At 35.7% G+C, this 23,150-nt stretch overlaps 4 protein-coding genes across 6 annotated transcripts; 3 read left to right on the top strand and 1 right to left on the bottom strand.

Annotated features, from left to right (window-relative positions):
- Window positions 1–3,318: 3,318 nt before the first annotated feature.
- LOC111467586 (3-oxo-5-alpha-steroid 4-dehydrogenase 1-like) lies at window positions 3,319–4,923 on the top strand. Its single transcript, XM_023112553.1, has 2 exons — window positions 3,319–3,719; window positions 4,366–4,923. Exons 1-2 carry the CDS (start codon window positions 3,393–3,395, stop codon window positions 4,834–4,836), a joined length of 798 nt encoding a protein of 265 aa, XP_022968321.1. The 5' UTR covers window positions 3,319–3,392; the 3' UTR covers window positions 4,837–4,923.
- Window positions 4,924–6,009: 1,086 nt separating this feature from the next.
- On the top strand, window positions 6,010–8,402 carry LOC111467793 (plastidial lipoyltransferase 2-like). Its single transcript, XM_023112863.1, has 4 exons — window positions 6,010–6,321; window positions 6,409–6,673; window positions 6,897–7,047; window positions 7,758–8,402. Exons 1-4 carry the CDS (start codon window positions 6,149–6,151, stop codon window positions 8,093–8,095), a joined length of 927 nt encoding a protein of 308 aa, XP_022968631.1. The 5' UTR covers window positions 6,010–6,148; the 3' UTR covers window positions 8,096–8,402.
- A 2,511-nt stretch (window positions 8,403–10,913) lies between these two features.
- LOC111467778 (sucrose-phosphatase 1-like) lies at window positions 10,914–14,242 on the top strand. 2 transcript variants are annotated; one of them, XM_023112840.1, is made up of 8 exons: window positions 10,914–11,120; window positions 11,198–11,497; window positions 11,663–11,764; window positions 12,833–13,027; window positions 13,120–13,608; window positions 13,652–13,667; window positions 13,908–13,954; window positions 14,052–14,242. In XM_023112840.1, the coding sequence occupies exons 1-8, from the start codon at window positions 11,061–11,063 to the stop codon at window positions 14,142–14,144; spliced, it is 1,302 nt and encodes a 433-aa protein (XP_022968608.1). In that variant the 5' UTR covers window positions 10,914–11,060; the 3' UTR covers window positions 14,145–14,242. The 2 variants fall into 2 exon arrangements, with proteins under 2 accessions (XP_022968608.1, XP_022968607.1); XM_023112839.1 differs by lacking the exon at window positions 13,652–13,667 and having other exon boundaries at window positions 13,120–13,630.
- Window positions 14,243–14,784: 542 nt separating this feature from the next.
- Window positions 14,785–22,095, bottom strand: LOC111467651 (beta-glucosidase BoGH3B). Of its 2 annotated transcripts, XM_023112632.1 has the most exons (12): window positions 21,984–22,095; window positions 21,407–21,466; window positions 19,110–19,362; window positions 18,068–18,272; window positions 17,658–17,748; window positions 17,432–17,577; window positions 17,014–17,257; window positions 16,844–16,948; window positions 16,550–16,732; window positions 16,203–16,407; window positions 15,183–15,675; window positions 14,785–15,074 (listed from the first exon to the last, which is right to left on the bottom strand). In XM_023112632.1, exons 2-12 carry the CDS (start codon window positions 21,440–21,442, stop codon window positions 14,984–14,986), a joined length of 2,052 nt encoding a protein of 683 aa, XP_022968400.1. In that variant the 5' UTR covers window positions 21,443–21,466; window positions 21,984–22,095; the 3' UTR covers window positions 14,785–14,983. The 2 variants fall into 2 exon arrangements, with proteins under 2 accessions (XP_022968400.1, XP_022968399.1); XM_023112631.1 differs by lacking the exons at window positions 21,407–21,466; window positions 21,984–22,095 and adding an exon at window positions 19,757–19,998.
- Window positions 22,096–23,150: the final 1,055 nt, after the last annotated feature.

Raw genomic sequence — 23,150 nt, forward strand, 5'->3', positions numbered from 1 at the left:
TTCAAGGGCTAAAATGCCCCAAAATGTACTATACGAGGATATGACTAATTGTCAATTTCTTCCTACCCGATAGTTATATGCAGTAAGTCGATATTATTGTTTTTTGCTTACATTCTCATATAACACAATTTCTAATTTCTCAAATCTTACTTTCAAAAGTCTCTGCCTCGTTTTCTAAAACTTTCTTCTTAAACCGGGGCTAGAGGCTCGAGCATACCTCGTTTGACCGAAATATATAGAGAGAGAGGTTTCTTGACTTTCAGCTTAAGATTTTTGTCATTAATATTATTTTAATTTCCACATAATTAAATTAATATTAATATAATTATTTAAATAAATGAGCAATGATGGAAGTTCCCATTTTCATTAAATAAAAATTACTTAATTAATAAAGTTTGATTTTGCATATCCATGTTTGCCTTTTGTACATGGGATTATATATATATATATTTTAAAATTATTATTGGATGTAATGGAAAAAAATATTTTAAAAAGTTAAATAAATAATAAAATAAAACTTTAGTTGTTTTAAAATAATGTTATTATATAACGTTCAAATAAATGAGAAAAACATGAATGAACAAATATATATCATTAAAGTGTGTGCGGTCGAACAAGCTTAGATTCTGTATGAACAATGTTCGGTAGGGTAAGACAAACACAACTTAAGGTCCGACGAACCCACAGAGCCGGACAAAAAATGAATATGAGACTTGAGTTCTCCTCAATGCTTGTTGTGAACATATCAAGATCACAACATTGCACGGTTGAAAATGTACGTCCCTGACATTATTAACACATTAGTACACATATACATATCACTCGGAATGTTTTTTTATATATATATATATTAATATTTAGTTTGAAATTTTATATAATTTAAGTTAATTAAAATAATTGGATAAAAATATCAATAAAAAAATTTATTTCCAGCAACAAATTAATTTAAAAATTAAAAGATGAGATAATATTAATTATAGAAAATAATATTTTAAAAAACCCAAAAGCTACTTTTAACGACTTTTGCAAACCGTTAAGAAAGTGATAGTCAAATTTAAATAACTTATTTGATTTAAAATTATAAATTAACGAGAAAATTTAACAAATAGAAAATTAGTATTCTTGAATTTATAATATATTTTTTAATATTAAATTATTGTAAGAATCCCATGAAAATATTTTTAATATATATAGTATGAAATTGAAAATTTTAAAACAGTTAAAACAAAATAGAAAAATTTATTTAGTAAATAAAAAATAAATATATTTTTTTAAAGGTGGGAAAGACTAATATTTAAATTTAAATTTAAATTTTTAAAAGTTATGTTGATGTTTGTAAAATACAATTTATTAGTATTTATATATATATATATATATATAATATTTTAATAAAATTATATTGAAAAATAGACCTTATCTATTAAGCAATGGCGATGGCACCAAACACGTGTCTAGAGTGGCAGACAACAACAACGAGCGGCAACCACATATCTACGAAAAAGAAGAGCAAGGAAAGATAGACAGGAAGACGAGGGATTAAAAAGAGAGACAAGAAAATCACATTGTTAATCCAATCATCATCGATTTTGTTAGATCAATTAACCTTTGAATAGATTAAAAAAACGATTTAAAACAAGATTCAAGCCCAGAAATCAGATTAGGATACAAAATCTAGATTTGGTACTGATGTTCCCCTAAATTCTAAACCCTAAAACGATTTAAACCGTTCCCATGCCTAGGAACGTCCCATGCTCAGGAATCAGATTATGATTCAAAATCTGGATTTGGTACCTGAAGGTCCCTTGAACCCTAAACCCTAAAACGATTTAAACCAAGAACGTCCCATTCACAAGAATCAGATTAGGATTAAAAATTTGGATTTGGTACCTGATGGTCCCCTAAACCCTAAACCCTAAAACGATTTAAACTAGGAACGTCCCATGCCCAGAAATCATATTAGGATTCAAAATCTAGATTTGGTATCTGATGGTCCCCTAAACCCTAAAACGATTTAAACCAAGAACGTCCCATGCCCAGGAACGTCTCATACCCAAGAATCAGATTGGGATTCAAAATCTAGATTTGGTACCTAATGGTCCACTAAACCCTAAACCCTAAAATGATTTAAACAGGAACGTCTCATGCCCAGGAATCAGATTATGATTCAAAATTTGGATTCGACCTCACAAACCTACACGAGTCATTCCAGTATATTTTATTTTCACTCACGAGATCACCCAATATAAAATTGCTCCAAGCAAAAGTAAACACGTTTAACTATGAAGTTCATACGATCAAGCTACTAAAAAGAAAGATAATATCTCGTTTATAAAGCAATTTTGTCTCATATTAAATTAGTATGCGTATCAAAGTTCTCTTACGTAGATGGTGACCACTAATTTCAGTCATTTGTGTGTGAAAACGTTGGAGGGCTCAAGATTGCACGCCGCTGCAATGTTTATTTGATTTTCTTGCCGTGTGAAGTAAAACTACGCCGTTTTCCAATACAAAGGCCAATTTGAACTTTTATTTGTTTGACTAAAATACCCTCGAGTACATGGCCAATTTCCTTCCACAATTAATCTATAACTTTTTTTTTATTTTTATTTTAATTATATACAAATAAATAACACGTGTGTATGTGACCTGCAAAATAAAGAAAACCCGTAGAAAACTAAGAGTTTTGAGCACGAGATTTGAGTTACGTTTAGTAGGATTTATCTGTTTTCGAATAGGGTTAGGAGAAAGTCGAGAATGTTAGATTTGTCTTCCTTTGAGGACCAATTGGGTCGTGGGCTTCCATATTAGGTCCACTGGTGTCTAGGTAGACTTTCGAGCCTCCGAGTCTAATAACCTACTTACTAGGTCTAGACTTACTTCAAGTTTTACATCGATCTCGGTTTGTCCTCTATCCCTTTGATCTTGATCCTATTGTCTAAAATCATGTAGGTAAATTTTGGTACTTTAAAAATAATTATTTTTATGGATTTGTTTAATTTAATTTAATTTAATTTTTATTATTTTTTAACCATAATTTTAAACATAGTATTATACTTAAATTTATCAAAATTTTATTTTAGTTTTACAATAAATAATTCGAAAAATTACTTTTTTAGAATTATAAAACAAAAACAAAATAGAATTTTTTAGCGTTGAAAATAAGAAAATAATTTACATTTAATAAAGCGGCATGGGCGGTTCCCCACTGCGACGCGTAATATGATATGACCTTGAATTGAAATTACGAAAATACCCATGTCGTCTCCTTTAGATATCCCAATGGTCGGTTAGCCAATTCTATAAAACCCTCAAGCGTGTGCTTCCAAGCTCAATACAGATTTCTAGAGAAATATTTACTCAGAGAAGTTTTATCATTCTGGTTTACGACGTCAATGGATGCATTATCGGAGTTTGTTTTCGCGCCGCCGCCTTCACTGTTCTTGAACGTGGTGACGGTGGTGATCCCGGTGGTGGTGGCGATGTTAGGACTTTCCGAAGCGAGGGGAAGGCATTTGCAGTATTCGAAGTTCTGGAATGCGAACAGTGCTCCGAAATCGTTGGAGAAGTTCAAGCTGCCGTCCTGGTTAGGGATGCTATTGGCTTATACTCCGGCGTTATTGGCTGGCGTTTTGTCGTTGTGGTTCTTTCCGAATGAGGATCGGAGGACGCTTCTGCTGAAGTCCGCACTCACCTTGCATTTCTTGAAGAGAGACCTTGAGGTAATGTCTCTGTTTCTGATTATCTCTCCGTGCTCCTGATTGTGTTCTGAATGTCGATCTGATCATGGAAATAGATAGTGTGGATTGCAGATTGAACTTTCTGTTCTTGCATTGATTCGTGACTTACTTATTAGTTATTCATGCTCTAGTTTGATCTAATCCGGAAAAACTATGGTCGAACGCGCTTTCTTCTCCATTCATTTGATTAACTATTCATCTACTCGTGAAGAATCGATTGTTCAAACTAGTTTGATCCGTTTTTTGAATTTGTTCTTCGCAATCTTCTCTAGTTTTTGAAAACCAAATGAAAATTCCCGCGGAGTAATTAGTGGAGATCATAGCCTTGTGAAATTGACCTAGAAATTCTCCCTGCTTCTTACCATTTCACTATACATCTTGTGAACCAGGAACATTTCCGTCATTTTTGTATGAGAAATGTTTTGACTTGATTTTTTTGTAATTTTCTTTTCATTTGACATTCGTTTTTCTCTCTGTTTTTTTGTTTAATTGCCTTACTTGTTTTTGTTTAAAAGTCGTATGAACTTTACTCCTCCAGCTCAAAAAATGTTTTCAAATTGGCACTACACATAATTCATGGCAGTCCCCAAAGGCTTAACTCTCTCTTTCTATCTGAAAAACTGTATAGGTACTGTTTGTTCACAAATACAGCAGCAAAATGGTATTTGACACAGCAATTATAATCTCCTCCAGCTACTTCTCCTCTACAGCACTCATGATCTACACTCAACACCTATCAAAAGCGCTTCCTGAACCATCCATTGATCTGAAAAACATTGGACTTGCTTTGTTTCTAATAGGCATCATTGGGAACTTCTACCACCACTTTCTCTTGTCCAAAACCAGAAAACAAGGAGAAACTGGCTACAGAATTCCCCAAGGAGGTCTCTTCAACACTGTGATCTGCCCTCACTATCTGTTTGAAATCATCGAGTACTTTGGATTTGCTTTCATCTCTCAGACATTCTTCTCGCTCAGCTTTGCCTTTGGTACTGCTTTCTATTTGGCTGGGAGGAGCTCTGCCACTAAGAGATGGTATGCCTCCAAATTTGAGGACTTCCCCAACCATATCAAAGCCCTTCTCCCCTTCGTATTTTAGCCTTTCAAATAGTTGTGTATCGTATTTTAATTTTCTTTTTTATGAGTGTAATGTTTTAACAGATGAATTATGTTTAAATTTACGATATTAACATTGATTAAAAGGTTAATTAATACTCATTTTATTACCAAACATTAACCTAATTAATATAAAATATTGGGTTCTTTTAGTGACCATGGTTAATTAGTTGCTTCCAAATATACCACGACTAATTAAATGACTAATTAAATGTGGTAAACATAGTACAGTGGCATTTAATGCTAATTAATTTGAATGACTATGAAATTGTATGATTAGGGATGTCCTGGACCACGGTGGACTGCCCATTTTAATGCTAAAATGGTTTTTTTTTTTTTTTTTTTTTTTAGGTTCTTATAAATATTATTATTTATATATTGTAACATCTAAACTTTCCATGCTATGATTAATTTTTTTGTATGTAAAATATTAATTTTTGATTTTTTAGAAATTATATGATAAAACATTATGTTTGCAATTTTTTTAATAAAAATTATATGGTATAATTTTTCATTTATTTTTGCAGGATCACGGATAATTTACCCGTTTATTTTTCTTTTAAATAAATAGTTATTTTAAAATGTTTATTTTTTAATATAATTTTTATTAAAAAATTGTAAAAAAATTTCAATATATATATATATATATATATATGATAACTTTTACCAACATAATTTTTAAAAAATTAAAATTCAATATTATAACATAGTTTTTAATCATTACAAAAAAAAACCAATAATATTTAATTTAAATATTAGTATTAGAGTTTAAAAATTAATTTATTTATTTTTTTAATACTATCAAAAAACGTGTATATATATATATAATATGCATTGAAAATATATTTATATTAAGCGGGTCAGAAACGAGGTCGGGTGGGGAACTTTGGTGAGGACGAACCACATTTATTTAACGGGTTAAAAATATTTCTCACTTCCTCCCCTCCGGGTTTGAGGCGGATCCTATGGGTTAGGTGAGCATCTCTCTGTTTGAGGCCGATCCTATCTCTCTGTTTGAGGCGGATCCATGGGTTAGGTGAGCATTTCCCTATATACACCCTTGCCACTCAAAAACAATTGGTTCGGTCCGGTTTTTTAAAAAAACCGGAGATATCGACCACCTATAAATACCGGCCATCTAAATTTCTTGCAAACTCCGCTCCAGTTGCAGTCTAAAGCTGTCCAATTTAGTTCTCCTTCTTCAGTTCAATTTTTTTTTTCTTTCCATTTTCTGGTTCGAGATCATGCCCTAATGCAATGGGTCTTGATTTTACTGATCTTTCTATTGATTTAACATGGAAATGATTCTATCTACGCCCTCTGCCAGCTTTCTTCCAAGCTGCCGACGCACCCACCGTCGGCCGGAATCACCACGGTCTCATCCTCGAAAGGTAATCGCTAAATTCGATCGAGTTCTTCATCCAAAAGCTTCAAAATCACGCTTAACGCCGAATGCGCAACAAAGAACGTAAGTTTCTCTTTCGCGCATTTTCACAAACAGGTTATGTGCGCATTCTGTGGTATCTACCTATATGTATGGATTGGGATTTTGCAGGTGTGAATGTTTCGATTTTCACAGAGATCTAATTCCATATAACGATGCATGGTCTTGGCAAAAGGACATCGTGAGAGAAAAAATAGCATTGATCGATGCGAACGAGGATTGCCCAGATTCGCTAATTGTCTTGCAGCATCCTCCTGTGTACACGTTGGGCACTAACAGTACTGAAGAGTTTCTTAATTTTGATCCCAAGGATTCTCCCTTTCCCATTTACCGCACCGAGCGTGGAGGGGAAGTTACATATCATGGCCCTGGCCAGGTAATTGATAGTGGTTTCTAATCATTGACCTAAGGATCTGATATGAACTTGATATAGGATGCATTGCATTTCACATGAATTTGAAGCTGTGTTCTTCACATTGTAATGTGATGCTTGTTTTTCCAATGTTTTTGTAATTTAGGAGTTAAAAACTCGTACTTTGGTTGTTTTTATTTCTGAGGTTCGTTTACATGACATTGATAGGATTTGTCCTGTGCTGTAGATAGTTATGTACCCTATTATCAATCTACGAAATCACAAGATGGATCTTCATTGGTACCTCAGGGCACTTGAGGAGGTCATTATATGTGTTCTTTCATCGACGTTTTCGATCAATGCTAATCGGGTCGATGGTTTAACGGGTGTCTGGGCAGGTATTCCTTGTAGTTTTTGGCTGAAATTTGTATGTTGCATATTGCAAATACACACCTTTTCTGTTTTGATTCTAGATTATCTGACTTGTGTTGTTTACTTGGCAATGGCAAACATTTTTGTTCTTGAGCTAATTCAGTATCCATAATAGGAAATTTTTGTTTTTCTTTTCTACAAAACATTGACAATTTCTTGAGGGTTCTATGCATAACCATTTGGTTTTAAAAAATTGAGATTATAAACACTGTTTTCACACACAAACTTGTCCAAGTCAAGCTCGAAAACTCAAAAAAAATAGGCTAGGTTGGATTACCATTTGATTTTTAAAAATTAAGCCTATGAATACTACTTCCACCTATGAGTTTTCTTGTTTATGCAGCTTAGGTCTAGCTCGATAGTACTACTCCTATGAACCTACCACTTGGCAATGGCGCTATTGAGTTCGATCTAGGTCGCTGATAATTCTCTATGAGTTTTCTTGTTTTATTGTCTACTTTTTACATATATTTTTAAATACCAAGCCAAATTTTTGAAAACTAGAAAAAAGTAGTTTTCAAATTTATTTTTGAAATTTGGTTGAGAATTCTGAATAACTATGGAACTTGTCATAACTTGAGAGAATAAGCACAGTTTTCAAAAGTCGAATGTTTTTTGTTTTCGTCTGCACGAAATCTCGAGAGCTGAATGACTGTGCTCTGTTTTACCCTTGCAGGAAACCAGAAACTGGCCGCAATTGGAATTAGGGTATCTAAATGGATAACATTTCATGGATTAGCACTGAACGTCACCACTGATCTAAGTCCATTTAATTTGATAGTTCCATGTGGAATAAGAAACCGGCAGGTCGGAAACATCAAGGAGCTGCTGCTGCTGCTGAAAGAAGCCGAGAACAGCATACATTTTGACAAGGACTCCCAGTTGATTGATATCACTTTTGAAGCTCTAATACACCAATTCTCTCAAGTCTTCCAAGTTGATATCCATCAGAAAACGACCACGCCCCCATTTTTGGAGTCCCTAAAACAAGCTCCACCAAGCTCCCCTGGTTAGATATCCCTTACCCTCTAAAGCTTTAGCTGCTAAAATGTTTCCCATTTTCTTCATTTTTTATACAGTCTGTCTTGAGGCATCAAGCTTTTGAAAATGTTGTAGCTCTCCACAAAATTTATAGGGATAAATCTGAATTTATAGCTTGTAAAATATAAATTTAAGCACTTTTAGAACGTGCTATGATGATAAACTTTTTTCGACATTACTATGATGAGATGATTTTGACGTTATAAACTCCGAATAACTTAAAGATTTTATATGAGGCCTATTTTCAAGAATATAAGTGACTAGGCATGGTTTCAAATTATGTTTAGGACCTAAACCAAAATTATGATGCATAATGACCAAAATGCCCCTACCAAGATTGTATGAGTGTCATGACCTCAGCTCGGTTTTGCGTCATGACCTAAATCAAAATTAGGGTGCCTGATATCTTTTGTTGTGATATTATGGTGGTTGATCCAACCTTGGTTCTGCATCATGACCTTAACACGCTCGCCTTACTCTCCAGTGCCATCACGACCCAAACAAGAAGACTCATCCTTGAGAGCGAGTGAGCACACCTCATATAGTGATTTTTTTTTGCCTCGAGGTGTTGTGCCCTAATTCTTTAATCGTTGGCTTTACCTAGTAGAATTGTCAAGTGGGCACCCAAATTTTAATAGGACTTGGGGTTGACACCTAGACATTTAGTGGTGGAAAACACGAGTTGAGATCGATGAAGTCATGAACAGAGATACGCAGTCAAATTTCACTTGTTTGTATCAGTTATGAATTGATTGTTCGACGATCGAAGAATGCCCTTAAATGAGCTATTTCCAATTTGTCCCCAAACCAGCACGCAATGACTCGCTCTCGCCACGAAATGAAGGAAAGGTAAAGTTGCTAAGACTCACTAATTAAACATCTGCTAAGACTCATTAATTAAATGTACACAGTCTCTATGATATGAAATCGGCACAAGGGCTTTGATACCAAATAATATGAAATCACTTGTAGTAAGATTCAGATTATCTTGAAATTTAGATTACCTTGTTGATCGAATATTTCAAGACAAGAACACTTGTTTGAGATTCAAATCACTCCACAAGTAAGATCGATCATGTCTAGCTTGAATGATTCTAAACATGAAATCTAAATTTGGCCCTAAAGAAAAAGAATCACTCTACGAAATCTTTTGATAATTTCAACAACATTTTTTTCATATCTTTATTGAAGTATATTGTATGATTGATGTTTCTTGGTTCATATCATTCTCCACTTCTTCAAGAGGATTCGTCATCGAGTCTATTTGTGAAACTTTGTTCCAAAAAATAAGTAACGAAAATACAAAGGACATCACACCACATTCTCAAGTGATACACTCAAGAAATTTTAGGTCACTATGTTTGCACTCATTTTCACAAATTAAGTATGAACCCAAGTGGTTGAGTATCTCTCTTCGAAATTCTGAGCTATTTCAAAGGTGTTAATTTTAACAAATATGCAAAGAATGCAAGGGTTCATAGCTTAGTGGTAGAGCATTTGACTCTTGCAAATCAAGAGGTCTCACCGGTTCAAATTGAACTCGGTTGAGTCCTTTCTATTACTATTTTTCTATGAACGTCAGTGGTAGAGCATTTGTCTTCGAAATTTCGAACAATTTCAAATGTGTGAATTTTAGTAAATATGCAAGGGTTCATAGCTCAGCGGTAGAGCATTTGATTGCAGATCAAAAGGTCATCGATTTTTCTATTATTATTTTCCTATCAAGTACAAATGAACCTGGTTGAGCCCTTTCTATTATTATTTTCCTATCAAGTACAAATATGCACCGATTTGAACCCGATTGAGCCCTTTCTATTATTATACAAATATGCAAGGTTCGTAGTTCAATACTAAAGCATTTGATTGTAGAGGTTTTTGTACCTGATTAAGCCCTTTCTATTATTATTTTTCTATCAAGTATGAACCTTAGGGGTAGAGCATTTGTCTTCGAAATTTCGAGCGATTTCAAATGTGTGAATTTAAATAAACATGTAAGGGATGCAAGGGTTCATAGCTTAGTAGTAGAGCGTTTGACTACAGATCAAGAAGTCATCGGTTCAAACCCGATTAAACCTTTTTCAATTACTATTTTTTATGAACCTCAGTGGTAGAGCATTTGTCTTTGAAATACCGAGTGATTTCAAATGTGTGAATTTTAATAACTATGCAAAGATGTAAGGGTTCATAGCTCAGCGGTAGAGCATTTGATTGCAAATTAAGAGGTCACTAGTTTGAACCCGGTTGAGCTCTTTTCAATTACTTCAGTAGAGTATTTGACTACAGACCTTTTCAATTAGTATTAGTATTTTTTTATGAACCTTAATTGTACCGAGCGATTTCAAAGGTGTCAATTTTAATAAATATGTAGAGATGCAATGGTTTATAGCTTAGTGGTAGAGCATTTGATTTCATATCAAAAGGAGGTCACCGAGTTCAAACTTGGTTGAGCCCATTTCAATTTTTCTTTTTTTATGAACCTTAGTTGTAGAGCATTGAATAAATATGTACGGATGCAAGGGTTCATAGCTCAGTAGCAGAGCATTTGACGGGTCACCGGAACCTTAGTTCTTCTCTGTCTTTAAAATTCTTCTGAGCGATTTCAAAGGTCATTTGGGACTATAAAAATGATATTAAACCGATATCTAATAACTAAAAGTGTTTGTTAAATTTAAAAAAATCCCATTTGTGTGAAATAAGTTTTTAAAAATTAAATATTTAAAATTACGTGATATATCAAAAAAGCTTTTTTTTTTTTTTTTTCTTCAAATAGACACAAATTCAATAACTAAACGTGAAGTTCAACCTTACAGGAATTTGCTTGAGAACTGCAACAGTCGGCATTTGAACGGCGAAAAAGGTATAAATATTCAGCAGACATCACGATTTTTCGTCCCCTGAGTTGGGCTAATCTGAATCTTGAAGAACGGACTCATCATCAATGGATCGACTGGATGATTCCGCGAAGCTCATGATAGTTTCTGATCTTGATTTAACAATGGTGAGTTTCTTCAACCTCGCGAAGCCTTTTTCATTTTCCATCCGGAAATTTTAACGAATTGAAGATTGTACATACAGGTCGATCATGACGATGATGAGAACACATCGCTTCTCAAGTTTAATGCTCTATGGGAAGCCTACTACCGTCGGAATTCTCTTCTTGTGTTCTCAACTGGAAGATCGCCGACGAGTTACAGAAAGTTGAGAAGGGAAAGGCCTCTGTTGACTCCAGATTTGACGATAATGTCGGTTGGAACGGAGATTGCTTATGGCGATTTGATGGTTTCAGATGATAAATGGGAACAATTTCTGAATTGGAAGTGGAATCGAGATGTAGTTGTGGAGGAAACCCTAAGATTTCCGGAACTCAAGCCGCAGGTAGAGATGATAATTTGATTTGTTTTTTCTTTTTCATTCCTTAGTTATGTATTGAATTGATGTTCTGTATATCTCATTGCTTCTTGAGGATGCTTTTGTTTCTAGCCCTAATTGGTTTGATTGGGATGTTTCTTCAACCTACTGCACAAAATGAGGATATTACAGTCAGAAACGGAGCAACGGCCTTTCAAGGTTAGCTTCTTCATAGAGAAGGATAAAGGTCCCCAAGTGGCGGATGCTCTGTCTGATTGCTTGGAGAAACGAGGGGTAAGTTGATGTTTATTTTGTTGGTCTGAACTGGATTTATTGCTGAATTCAACTGGACCAAAATGATTGTTATCTTTTTTACGTCTTGAAAGTTTAGGAACTAAAAGTAGTAATGTAGATGTTCTAAAGAGTTTATGAACTAGAAGAAGTAATATAGATGCTTCAAAAGTTTAGAGACTAAAATGAAATAAACTTAGAACTTTAGACATTAAAGACATTTTGAAAGTTTAGAGACCAAGACGGAACTTTTAAGTTTTAGGACTAAAATTGTGAGCTCCCACGTTGGTTGGAGAGGGGAACGAAGCATTCTTTATAAGGGTGTAGAAACCTCTTCTTAGTAGACGCGTTTTAAAACCTTGAAGGGATGCCTGAAAGGGAAAGCCCAAAGGAGACAGTATCTGCTAGCAGTGGGCTTGAGTTATTACAAATGGTATCAGAGCCAGACACCGGGCGGTGCACGCTGGGCTCCCATGGGGGTGGATTGTGAGATCCCACATTGGTTGGAGAGGGGAACGAAACATTCCTTATAAGAGTGTGGAAACTTCTTCCTAGCATATGTGTTTTAAAACCTTGAGGGGAAGCTTGGAAGAGAAAGACCAAAGAAGACAATATTTGCAAGTGGTGGGCTCGGGCTATTACAAATGGTATCAAAGCCAGACATCAGTTGGTGTGCCAGTGAGGACGTTGGGCTCCCAAAGAGGTGGATTGTGAGATCCCACATTGGCTGGACAGAGGAACGAAGCATGTCTTATAAGGGTATGGAAACCTCTCCCTAGTAAACACATTTTAAAACCTTGAGGGGAAATCCGGAAGGAAAAGCCTAAAGAAGACAATATCTGCTAGCGGTGGGCTTAAGCTCTTACAAGGATGGTATTTAAAATTTAAAAAAAAAAACGATTTGTTCTGTCCGTGATAGTCTTGGGTGAGGAGAACCTTCCTGAATCAATGGAGTTACTCTGCAAATCTTTCTCAAGAAAAACACTCTGTTTTATACTGCAAATCTTTCTCTTCTGCACTCATTTGCTTGCCCTGTGTTACCCTGTTAACTCATTGAATATACTATGTCAGTTGGATGTAAAAGTAATCTACAGCAGTGGAATTGCTTTAGATATATTGCCAAAACGTGCTGGCAAAGGAGAGGCGCTTGCATATCTTCTCAAGAAGTTCAAAGCTGATGGGAAAGTTCCAGCCAATGTTCTTGTTTGCGGCGACTCTGGAAACGACACCGAGCTTTTCAGTGTCCCCAATGTCTATGGTGTAATGGTCTGTGGCCTTGAAAACTCTTCATCATCTAAGTACATATCAACGGTGAACTGTTAGATTTCGGGTGCCAAATGTTTCCCTCATCTGTGTAGGTAAGCAATGCACAGGAAGAGCTACTGCAATGGTACGCCGAGAATGTGAAGGACAACCTGAAAATAACTCATGCAACTGAGAGATGTGCAGGAGGGATCATAGAGGCTATAGGCCGCTTCCAACTTGGTCCAAATCTGTCCCCTAGAGACATTATAGATTTCAAAGGCTGCTGCTGCAAAGTGGAGACGACTGATCCTTATTTTGAAGTCGTGAAATTTTATGTGCTTTACGAAAGATGGAGGCGCGGTGAAGTCGAGAAGTTGGAGGTGTATCTTGAACATCTGAAGTCCATCTTTCATGCAGAAGGGATAGTTGTGGATACGAGCGGGAACGAGCGAAGTAGAGAGGAATTGGTAGATGGAATGAGAGGGTTATATGGTGACATGAAGGGCACCCAATTTCGAAGCTGGGTTGATGGACTCTCCTCCTCAGAGATCGGATCGGATTCTTGGCTTCTCAAGTTCAACAAGTGGGAATCATATTCTTCCTCGTCTTCATTATCATCATCAGGTAAGAATTAAGATCATTGCATCATCATCATCGTCAGGTAAGAATTAAGATCTTCGCATCATCATCATCATAAGATGTGAGATCTCACATCAATTGGGGAGGAGAACGAAACATTCTTTATAAGGGTATGGAAACCTCTCTTTAGCATATGCATTTTAAAAACCTTAAGGGGAAACTCGAAAGGGAAAGCCTAAAGAGGACAATATGTGCTAGCGGTGGGCTCCGACTATTACATAAGATATCTTCTCTCTTTTATTATTGATCGTTCTTTTTACAGGGAATCAGTTCATGGGGAGCTCAACTACAATTCTAATGACCTTACAAGTAAAAACTAACACGAAAATCCTTTATTTTATTTCGTTGTTTGGTTCGTCTTTTGATGCTGTAGTTTCGTCCATCTCACTCTATGAATATGTAACAGAGAAAGGTATCAGAGGATGGTTTGATATGGATGCACGTGCATCACACATGCTTGGATGGTTCACATTCACATCAAGAATTACAACACTTCTAAAACCAGTTTTCCTGAAGAAGAAGTATGTATCTATTTCCATTCTTAATTTCACTTTAGAAATTGTTTTTATGTTAGAATAAATCATATTGAGGGTTAAATCATATTGTCAACGTGAGCATAGATATATTTGAAGATTCTTATGTTAGAATAAATCATACACGAGTTATGCACATTTGAAGATTAAAAATGTCTTAAACCTTACTCTACTTAGTATAGATATGTATTTTATATCGTTAATGAACGAAATATATATTATATATATAGGTTCTTTTAGAAGTGTAACATTTTCACAACGATGAAAATTTATAATTCTAGTGAATAATATCACATATCCCATATAGTAGCAAATTGTAGGCATACCATATGTATATTAGTATGTGCAACGATGAGAGCTAAACGTCTTACAAACAAGGAGCATGGATAGAGAAACCTATATAATAATAAATAAATAAATCTATATTCTTCTACATATTATGGTTTAATAAAAAAAAATGCACAACCATCGACATCGAATATATGAATGACCGAATCAAGTTTTATCTTGGTATAAAAGACACCAAAAACGTCACACTTTTTTTCGACAAATTAAACAAATATACGAAAGATATAGCCCAAGATTATTAAGTGGAAGAGGAAATCATGATGAAGAAAATAAAGGTTAATATATAAATGGAACTGAGAAGTTATTGCTACTACAATCCATAAAACCAGTCGCTAAAATAAATGGCAAAGCATCCGAGGCTGACGATATTGTAACCTCATGGACCTCAAAATTTCCTCAAATAATAACCACCAAAGTTTTCAACATACTAATGCCTGCTGCTGACTGCTAGATAGAACTAGAAGTGTACCTGCAGTACACAAACGGCGATTGTAGCAACGATCATTGCAATAAAGGATGGTGTTCCTCGAGTTCCTGCTGATGTCGACCTATGCATAAAATGAAATCGAAAATAGACATCTTAATGACATTGAATTATTTCCTAAAAATGCATAAAGATGGATGGAAATGAGATGGAGTAATGGTGTAGTACTTACCTCGCAACGATGTCCTTGACCGATCCAGTCGTGAGTCCGAAACCCAAAGGAAAAAGTGGATCATAGTGTCGATCTCCAAAGTTCATTGGCAGTTGATCTACAGATTTAAACCATGTTCTTGGAAGCTTCCCACTAAACCCATGGTCTCCATAGAGGGCATCAGTGACTCCCAGGCCTTCAGTCCCAGGTAACCAAGCTGCTACAAGAGCATCCATGGATGAAATGTATGGTTCCATCACAATTGGCCTCCCAGAAATGACAACCACCACACACTTTACAGACTCACAAACATTTTTTATGATGCTTGGACCTGGATCTAACATGGTAAGCGTCGTACTATCCCCTCCTGTCTCGGCATACGGGGCTTCGCCAATAACGACAATGGCATATGAGAAGCCATTCGACTTAACAAAGTCACTGTCGGGATCCTCACGGAATACAACCTCTGTGCTCGGATCAACTGTTGATTTAATGGCAGCTAGGATGGTAGTTCCTGCCGATCAGGAAAAGGAATCTAAATTTGTTTCTACTCTAATATCAAAGGGAAAGCCCTGAAGAATGAACATAAAGGAGAGAATAATATAGCTTATCTTGGGAAGTTTTGGTATTCAAGAAGTCCATAAGAAAAAAAAATTGTCATCTACAACTAATACTATATATATGTACACTTTACTAGCAAACAAGGATCACATTCAATACCTCAATTAACATAAACCTCCAAACTATTGGAACAATGCTAAAATGATGCCGCATTGTGAGATCCCACATCGATTGGGGAGGAAAACGAACATTCTTTATAAGGATGTGGAAACCTCTCACTAGTAGTCGCATTTTAAAAACATTGAGGGAAGCCCGGAAGGGAAAGTCCAAAGAAGACAAGATCTACTAGCGGTAGGCTTGAGCTGTTACATGCACTTTCAAAACTTATCCTAGAGATCTTCCCAACTAGTCGGGAAGTATTTTTAATGCACAAAAAAATCTCAAATATGGGTAATGAAGAATGAGTGAAAAGAAACATACCCCTTGTAGCATTGTTGCCACTGAATCCTTGCCATGCAATGGTCCACCCACCACATTGATATCCTAAATTATCAGCATGAGTACCAACAACAAGGATCTTTGGGGCCTTCTTTGAAAGGGGTAGCAACGGATCGCTATCATTTTTACCATTCTTCAGCAGTACGAGTGACTGCCTCACAGCATCTCTTGCCAAGTCTCTATGTGCCTATTAATCATAGATGCAAAATCATGTCAATAAGGCTTGTCGCTCCAACTTATAGAGTTGTAAGAGAACATTCACGAGATAACCCATTTGGGAGAAATGTTTTAAGAACAATTATTAGGTTTTTCTCTAATTGGAGTCAGACCTGACTCCCAAGCTCATTGACAAGGCTGTAATCACCCAAGGGGCTTTCAAAAAGTCCCATTGTGAACTTGACTGATAAAATTCTGGCAACAGCATCGTCAATTCGATCCATCGGTACAACATTGTTCTTCACTAACAACTTAAGATCATCAATGAACTCCGCATATTTGTAAGGAACCATGACCTGCAAAACACACAGAACCAAAGCCTAAATACTCCAACATTTCAAAGCAACGCATCAATCATATAATCAGACCAAGTTTGATTTAAGGTATCCTTAAAGAGAGCCACCAACCATGTCAATGCCAGCTGAAATTGCAGCTTGGACAGAGTACGTGTAATTAGAATGCGGCGTAGAAGTTATTCTGTCGAGACCCTCCCAATCTGAGATGACAAAACCCTGAAAATGCTCATAGTAAAATTAGAAAACATCAGTCAGCAGCATCATTAAATTGTCAGACATACCTTAAATTTAAGGGTACCCTTGAGGAAGCGAGTAATCAGGTCACGGTTGGCATGCATCTTTACTCCATTCCAACTAGAATACGAAACCATTACCGATGAAACGCCCTTGATGATCGAATCTAAATAGGCAGGCATGTGAATGCCGAGCAGTCCATGCCTGTCAATAACTGTATTATTCTCATTGATGCCATGAGTTGTCCCACCATCTCCAACAAAGTGCTTTGCACAGGCGATAACTTTCTTCCTGAAAGAAAATTTGAAGTGTTTTAAATAAATTTGCAGAGAGTAGGAAAGGACTTTACAAAGAAATCAGATATTGTCTCAGCAATTTGAGGAACAAGACAACATTTTGCATGAATTCACAGTTTTTTTTTATAACAAAATGAAAATTAAAATTCTATATGTTCAAAGGCCATACGTTCCACCAACATAAGGAATCCCCTTCCGATAATTAGCAGGAGGCTCTCCTTGCAAACCAATTATAATCTCAGTCATATTTTGCACAAGTTTTGGATCCTCACTGTAGCTTTCATAACACCGCCCCCACCTCGGGTCCCTACAAACCTAAAAGAAGTTTCCTTGTTATATATCCAGCTCACTACTCAAACAAATAGTGAGATATTCAATAAAAAACATGGGATTACCGCAAGGCAAGGAGCAAAGGTATAAGAAATCCCTGTGGCTCTAACTTCTAGTGCTGTTGCTGCACCAATCCTTCGAAGTAGGTCAGGGTTCCTGTGTAGGAGAAGCAATGGACCGAACAAATGTAAAGGTGTTATAAACTAAGACATCTCGATTGTGAAGTGATCCAAATTTTGAATAGTTTCTTTGCAATTCTATGTAATATATTTAGAATCATTCAAGCTTGACTAGATCATTCGCTCGTGAAGTGATTCAAATCTCAAGCAAGTTTTCTTGCCTAGAGATATCTGATTAACGAGCCAATTCAGTTCTTATCTTTCATGAGTTAATTTCTAAATTCATATTGAAGTTTTTGGATTTTGTTAGATCCAATTCAAGCTTGTTTGGGATCCCTAATTTCTTAAGAACTTGCCTGGTAGCTCCAAGTCCAACATTATGAGGAAATACTGTAGCATTGTAAACGTTGTTATGGCCGTGAACAGCATCAATGCCATAAATCATTGGGATGCCCAATCGACTAGAAAGAGAACCCTTCTGGAAATCATTTATCATGTCAACCCAATCTTGAGCACGAGCATCTGGCAGCGGCACACTTCCACCACCACTTAGCACACTTCCTGCACAAATTTCACAGTTCATGCTCTTAGAAAAGTTCTGTCATTGGGCTCCAATCAAATTTTGAATAGTAAATGTTTGGGTTTTGTACGAATGAGAAGCTCTTCAATCATTCGCTAGTTGTGACAAGTAATAATGGAACTCAATACCCTCTAGATTATGCCCTTGAACACGAATTAGACAGATCAATTCAACAAACTAACATACAAATATATAGTCCAAGTCCACCACTAACAGATATTGTCCGCTTTTGCCCGTTACATATTGCCATTAGCCTTACGGTTTTAAAACACGTCTGTTAGGGAGAGGTTTTCACACTTTTATAAAGAATGTTTTGTTCCCCTCTCACAAGTATAGTTTCAAAACTTCATAACTCACAGTAACAACATTATAACAGCTACAATGCTTCAAATATAATCTAACAGCATGCTACTCATGTACCTATTAAACTCAAAACAAAGTTACAACAAAGGTGTTATTATGAAGAAAATGATATCAATTAATCTTCAGCTTTCTTCTCCTTGGAACTGAATGAACACTAAGAAAAACTATAATATTCTAAGATATCATATAGAGCTTCAAATTAATGACAAAGGGGCAAGCATGACTAGTTCACCACCTTAGCTGTTGGTTACAAGAATCAAAATTTAGCTTAGAACAACTTCCATTCAGAGTAGACATAAACCAAATCAGGAACTTAGCACTCCCTAAATTGAAAATAGCACCAAACAATACTCTGAAGTCTGAACTACTCTATCATTAAACGTGCAAATCTTCAAGAACATATGGATAAAACTGAAAGTGTGACGAAAAGAGAGAGCGAGAGACTATTGCTTTACCAATAAAGTAATTTTTCATAACTGTAGCATTGGCAACGCTCCTGTCAATCTGAACCATCTGACCAATTTTCTCTTCCAGAGTCATTCGGCCAAGAAGATCCTTAACTCGAACAGAAACTGGTTGCTTAGGGTCTTTGTATTTCAAGTTCTCAGCGTCCACCATTATAGCCCACCACCACCAACCCAAGCACAGAATCACAACCACCTGAACAAAAATTTTGGCCATCTTCTTTCCCGAAGAGTTTAACCCACACTGTCAAGAACAAAAACATACACAAATTGAACCCACTTCTTCAACATTGAACTTACAGATATTTCAATTAAAATTAGAAATGAGACTCAAAGATCGATGTTCTACTACGTTGTTTTTTCCTCGTTTTTCTTTTCACTCTATTCTAAAACCCTCTAAATCCAGAATCGCTGCCTCATTTCCAGGAAGTTTTTGTCCATTCTCTCTCGGTTTCAATTAGCAGGAATCAGTATTCTTTCAGTAAATCGAAGAACAAACAGCATCAGGTAGAATCAAGACAAACCTACATTACAATCAGCGAAGATTGAAACACTACTAACAATTACCGCTCAAACCCTGCTTCAGCAATTATACGAATCAAAAACAGAGGCAATAGGGCGAAGAAGAGAGAGGTTACCTGAAAGCGTAAATGAGAGTGGCAATGGCAGAAAGCAGAATACGGAAGAGGAAGTTCAGTTAAAGCAATGGAAAAAGCCGGTAGTAATGGTGAGAGAGAGCTGGGGAATGGTGAATCCGTAAAAGTAGAGTAAGTTGGTGGGAAAGAGAAAGGTTAGTCGTGGGTTAATGGACGTTCTTGGAAAAAGTGGGAGCGAAATAGAGAGAACAGATTCCTCAGGCTTTTTCCGCCATTAACGAGCTTCTTTGTTAATCCAAGTCTAATCCAAGTCTAAGATGGTTGGGTCGTATATAAATTGTATATTAAAATATATTTTATAATTATTCGATGATCGAGATAAAATTAAAATTTTTGAAGATCTAAAGAGATTGTGGTAATGGTTAGTTAAGAATCTAGTAACCAACCACTATTGATCACTCGGACCACTGTAATTACATAAAATGGTTATCAAGGTAAGAGTTACACGGGTCGTATTCAATGTTTGTTCAATTACTCTTTTACCCGCAAATGCGATGTAGGCATTGGGTTCGGCAATAATGATATCCCCCAACATACCAAAACTTGCTGTCACCCCACCAGTGTGCTTTGGATCGGGAGTAATCACTAGTGAGAGGGCAAAAAGAAAGAGGGGGGAAGGACAAAGGAAAGAGCGATGCCTACATTAAATCAATTGATTCGTCGTCATGGTAGAGAAGAAAAACGGCGCACGGACCGTACTCGAGCTTCGGATCAATGTCCCCAGAAGCAAGGAGTACGCCCCCGTCTTTCAACGAGAACACCGAACAGGTTCTTTCTTTGATCTTCCCAAGAGCTTCTTTTACTTTACAGAGGGTATATAGGGGGAAAATTTGGTATTTGGATATTATTTGCATCAACGATTTGGCCAATCATGAATGATTGGTTCTGACACCATGTAAATGGAAATTTTACTTAATAAATGCTGAAGATATACCAAAAAAAATTAATTAATTTCTATTATGAAATGTTCATTTGGTAAGAGTTGATCAACTGAATAAATCGGGTAACCAGTCATTGATGGTCATTTTAAAGCGTAAGAGTGGATGTTGATTTTCACGTGATAAAGGTTACACTTTGTGTAAATAGAGTAACCAGACACTAATAGACACTCTCAGGTAATGATTGCTGAAAATATTTTTAAGTAGAAAAATTAGTTAGGGTGTATTTAACCACCAAGGTCCGTTGATTTCGTCAATTAGTCATGCGATGGTTTATGTATTAAAGGGGAGATCCTAAGTAGTTTAATACTCAACCTATTTTTTAAATGATTTTCAGGCGAGACAGTAGCACGTAAGTGATGAATAGGTCAGAGAAGTTAGTCATAGGGCAACGTGAGGATTTTATGTTTTCAGAACGTTTCCGCATTTAGTTTTTCATTGATTTAAATTGTGTTAGATCACTCCTAATTTGTGAAAACTAGCGGTTTAAATAAAGTTTATAAAATATATATATTTTAAATCTTTTTTCATTTATTTTAAAACGGTAAAATCGTTTTTCTTTATAACGGCTCTGACCGCCATATAGATACTTCGTTGGGAGATATTTTTTTCCGACATTTTTAATATATATATATTTATCGGGAAAAAAATATTGTATTGTAGGATATTATTAATAAAAGAGAAGAAAATGTACCTCTTTCCACTTCCATGGCAGTTTTAAGTTAAGCATTATGAATGCAATCCTCCCCTTCAACTAAAAAAATAAAATCAATACAAACATTTATAAATATAAATTTCTACATAAATTATAAAATTTTATTTAGTGAATTATAGATTATTTTTTTAGTTCTAAATTTTAATATAAATCCATTAAATGTAAGCTAAAAAAAAAGGAAATGAATATTATTATTTTTTTTTTTTAAAACAAAAATTTTCTTGAAATTATAATAAAGTAGTCTTAAATAATTATAGTGAAATTACTTCACTACCCATTATTATGAATTAATTAATTAATTATAAAGCTTTATTGGTTAGAATATTATAGATTTATAGCTCAAATTTCATTTTAGTTCCTAATTAATTAATTATATATATATATATATATATTATATTATAACTAATTTTAAAAATTTTAAAAAATAAAAATAATAAATATTTTGCCCTTTGATTTTACCTTAGATTTCTTATTTTGAAAGAAGGGAATAAAATGAGTAAGAAAGTGAAAAATGCTAATGCTCACAACAGGAGAAAGCTTCATAAAGTTAAATTACCTGAAACCGGCGATCTTCCGGCGGCAACAGCAGCAGCAACAGCGGCGGCGGAGGCGGCTGCTCTCTCTGGTTCAACGGCCGATCAGATCGCCGACGGGAAGAGAGAAGGCAAAAGAAGATCAGATCAGTGGAATGGTAGAATGCTAGATCGGAGTTCTCTGTTTTATATATATATATGAGAGGCAGAGAGATGCCTTGCTTTGAAACTAGAACGTGCAGCCTTTAATTTTCATTCATTTTCAAATTTCAACTAAAATAAATAGCTTTTATTATTCTAATCGGTTCTCGAGTTTTAGATTTGATTTTTAATTGTTCGTGTATTGATTAAAATGTCACGGTTTTGTTCGAACGACAATCCGTTAATTGTTTGTGGGAATCATTTAGAAAATGATTTCGAACTTATGAAGCTGAAAGTCCCGTAATCTTATGATTGGAGACTTGAGTTCACTCTCGGATTAGAAAAACGAGCTCTAGCTGCATCATTGTGATGATGCAGCTAAACTTCATCATGGTTCCGATGAAAATTAAGTGATTAAAACCTTTAAATTATTCTAAGAACTCAAAACAGTGGCATATGGAAGTAGCTTCTCGGAACTACCCTACCCTAAAATGGGAACAAAGGCTGCCAATGGTACCCGACGCCGATCGAACAAAAATTGGCTAGGAGCGAGACCTTTTTTGGGTGTTGGTTGTGGATCGTACGTGTCGAAATCATTGAGTTCGAACATTCCTCACAACAATACCCAATTGAGCATTGAGATGCTGCATCTTCAATTAAGGTAAAAACTTGTTGAAGATGCTATTGAAACATGTTGGGTGCGCACGTATTAAGTGTTGAGACACGACTAGCATTAAAGGTAGCATTGAAGGAGAAACGACAGCGTTGAGTGATACAAGAGCTTGCATTTTGTATCGTTGAGAGAGTATGAAGTATTGCCTTAATGCTATCTGCACGTCAGCGTTTAGATGCCCGATTGGCGCCTCAACACTATGCGCTCGAGTTTCCTTGTTTTGGCTTAGTTCTACCAAGTTGCTCAATCTCTAAAATAGACAAATAAGCCTGTGAAAATAACAAAACTAGCTCTAACACAATTTAGATGCTATCACGATAAATTGAGATTACATATCTCGAGACTAAATTGGGCTCAAATTTTAAGGTTACTAGGT

Source organism: Cucurbita maxima, unplaced genomic scaffold (genome assembly GCF_002738345.1).
Source record: "Cucurbita maxima cultivar Rimu unplaced genomic scaffold, Cmax_1.0 Cma_Scf00034, whole genome shotgun sequence".
NCBI lineage: Eukaryota > Viridiplantae > Streptophyta > Magnoliopsida > Cucurbitales > Cucurbitaceae > Cucurbita > Cucurbita maxima.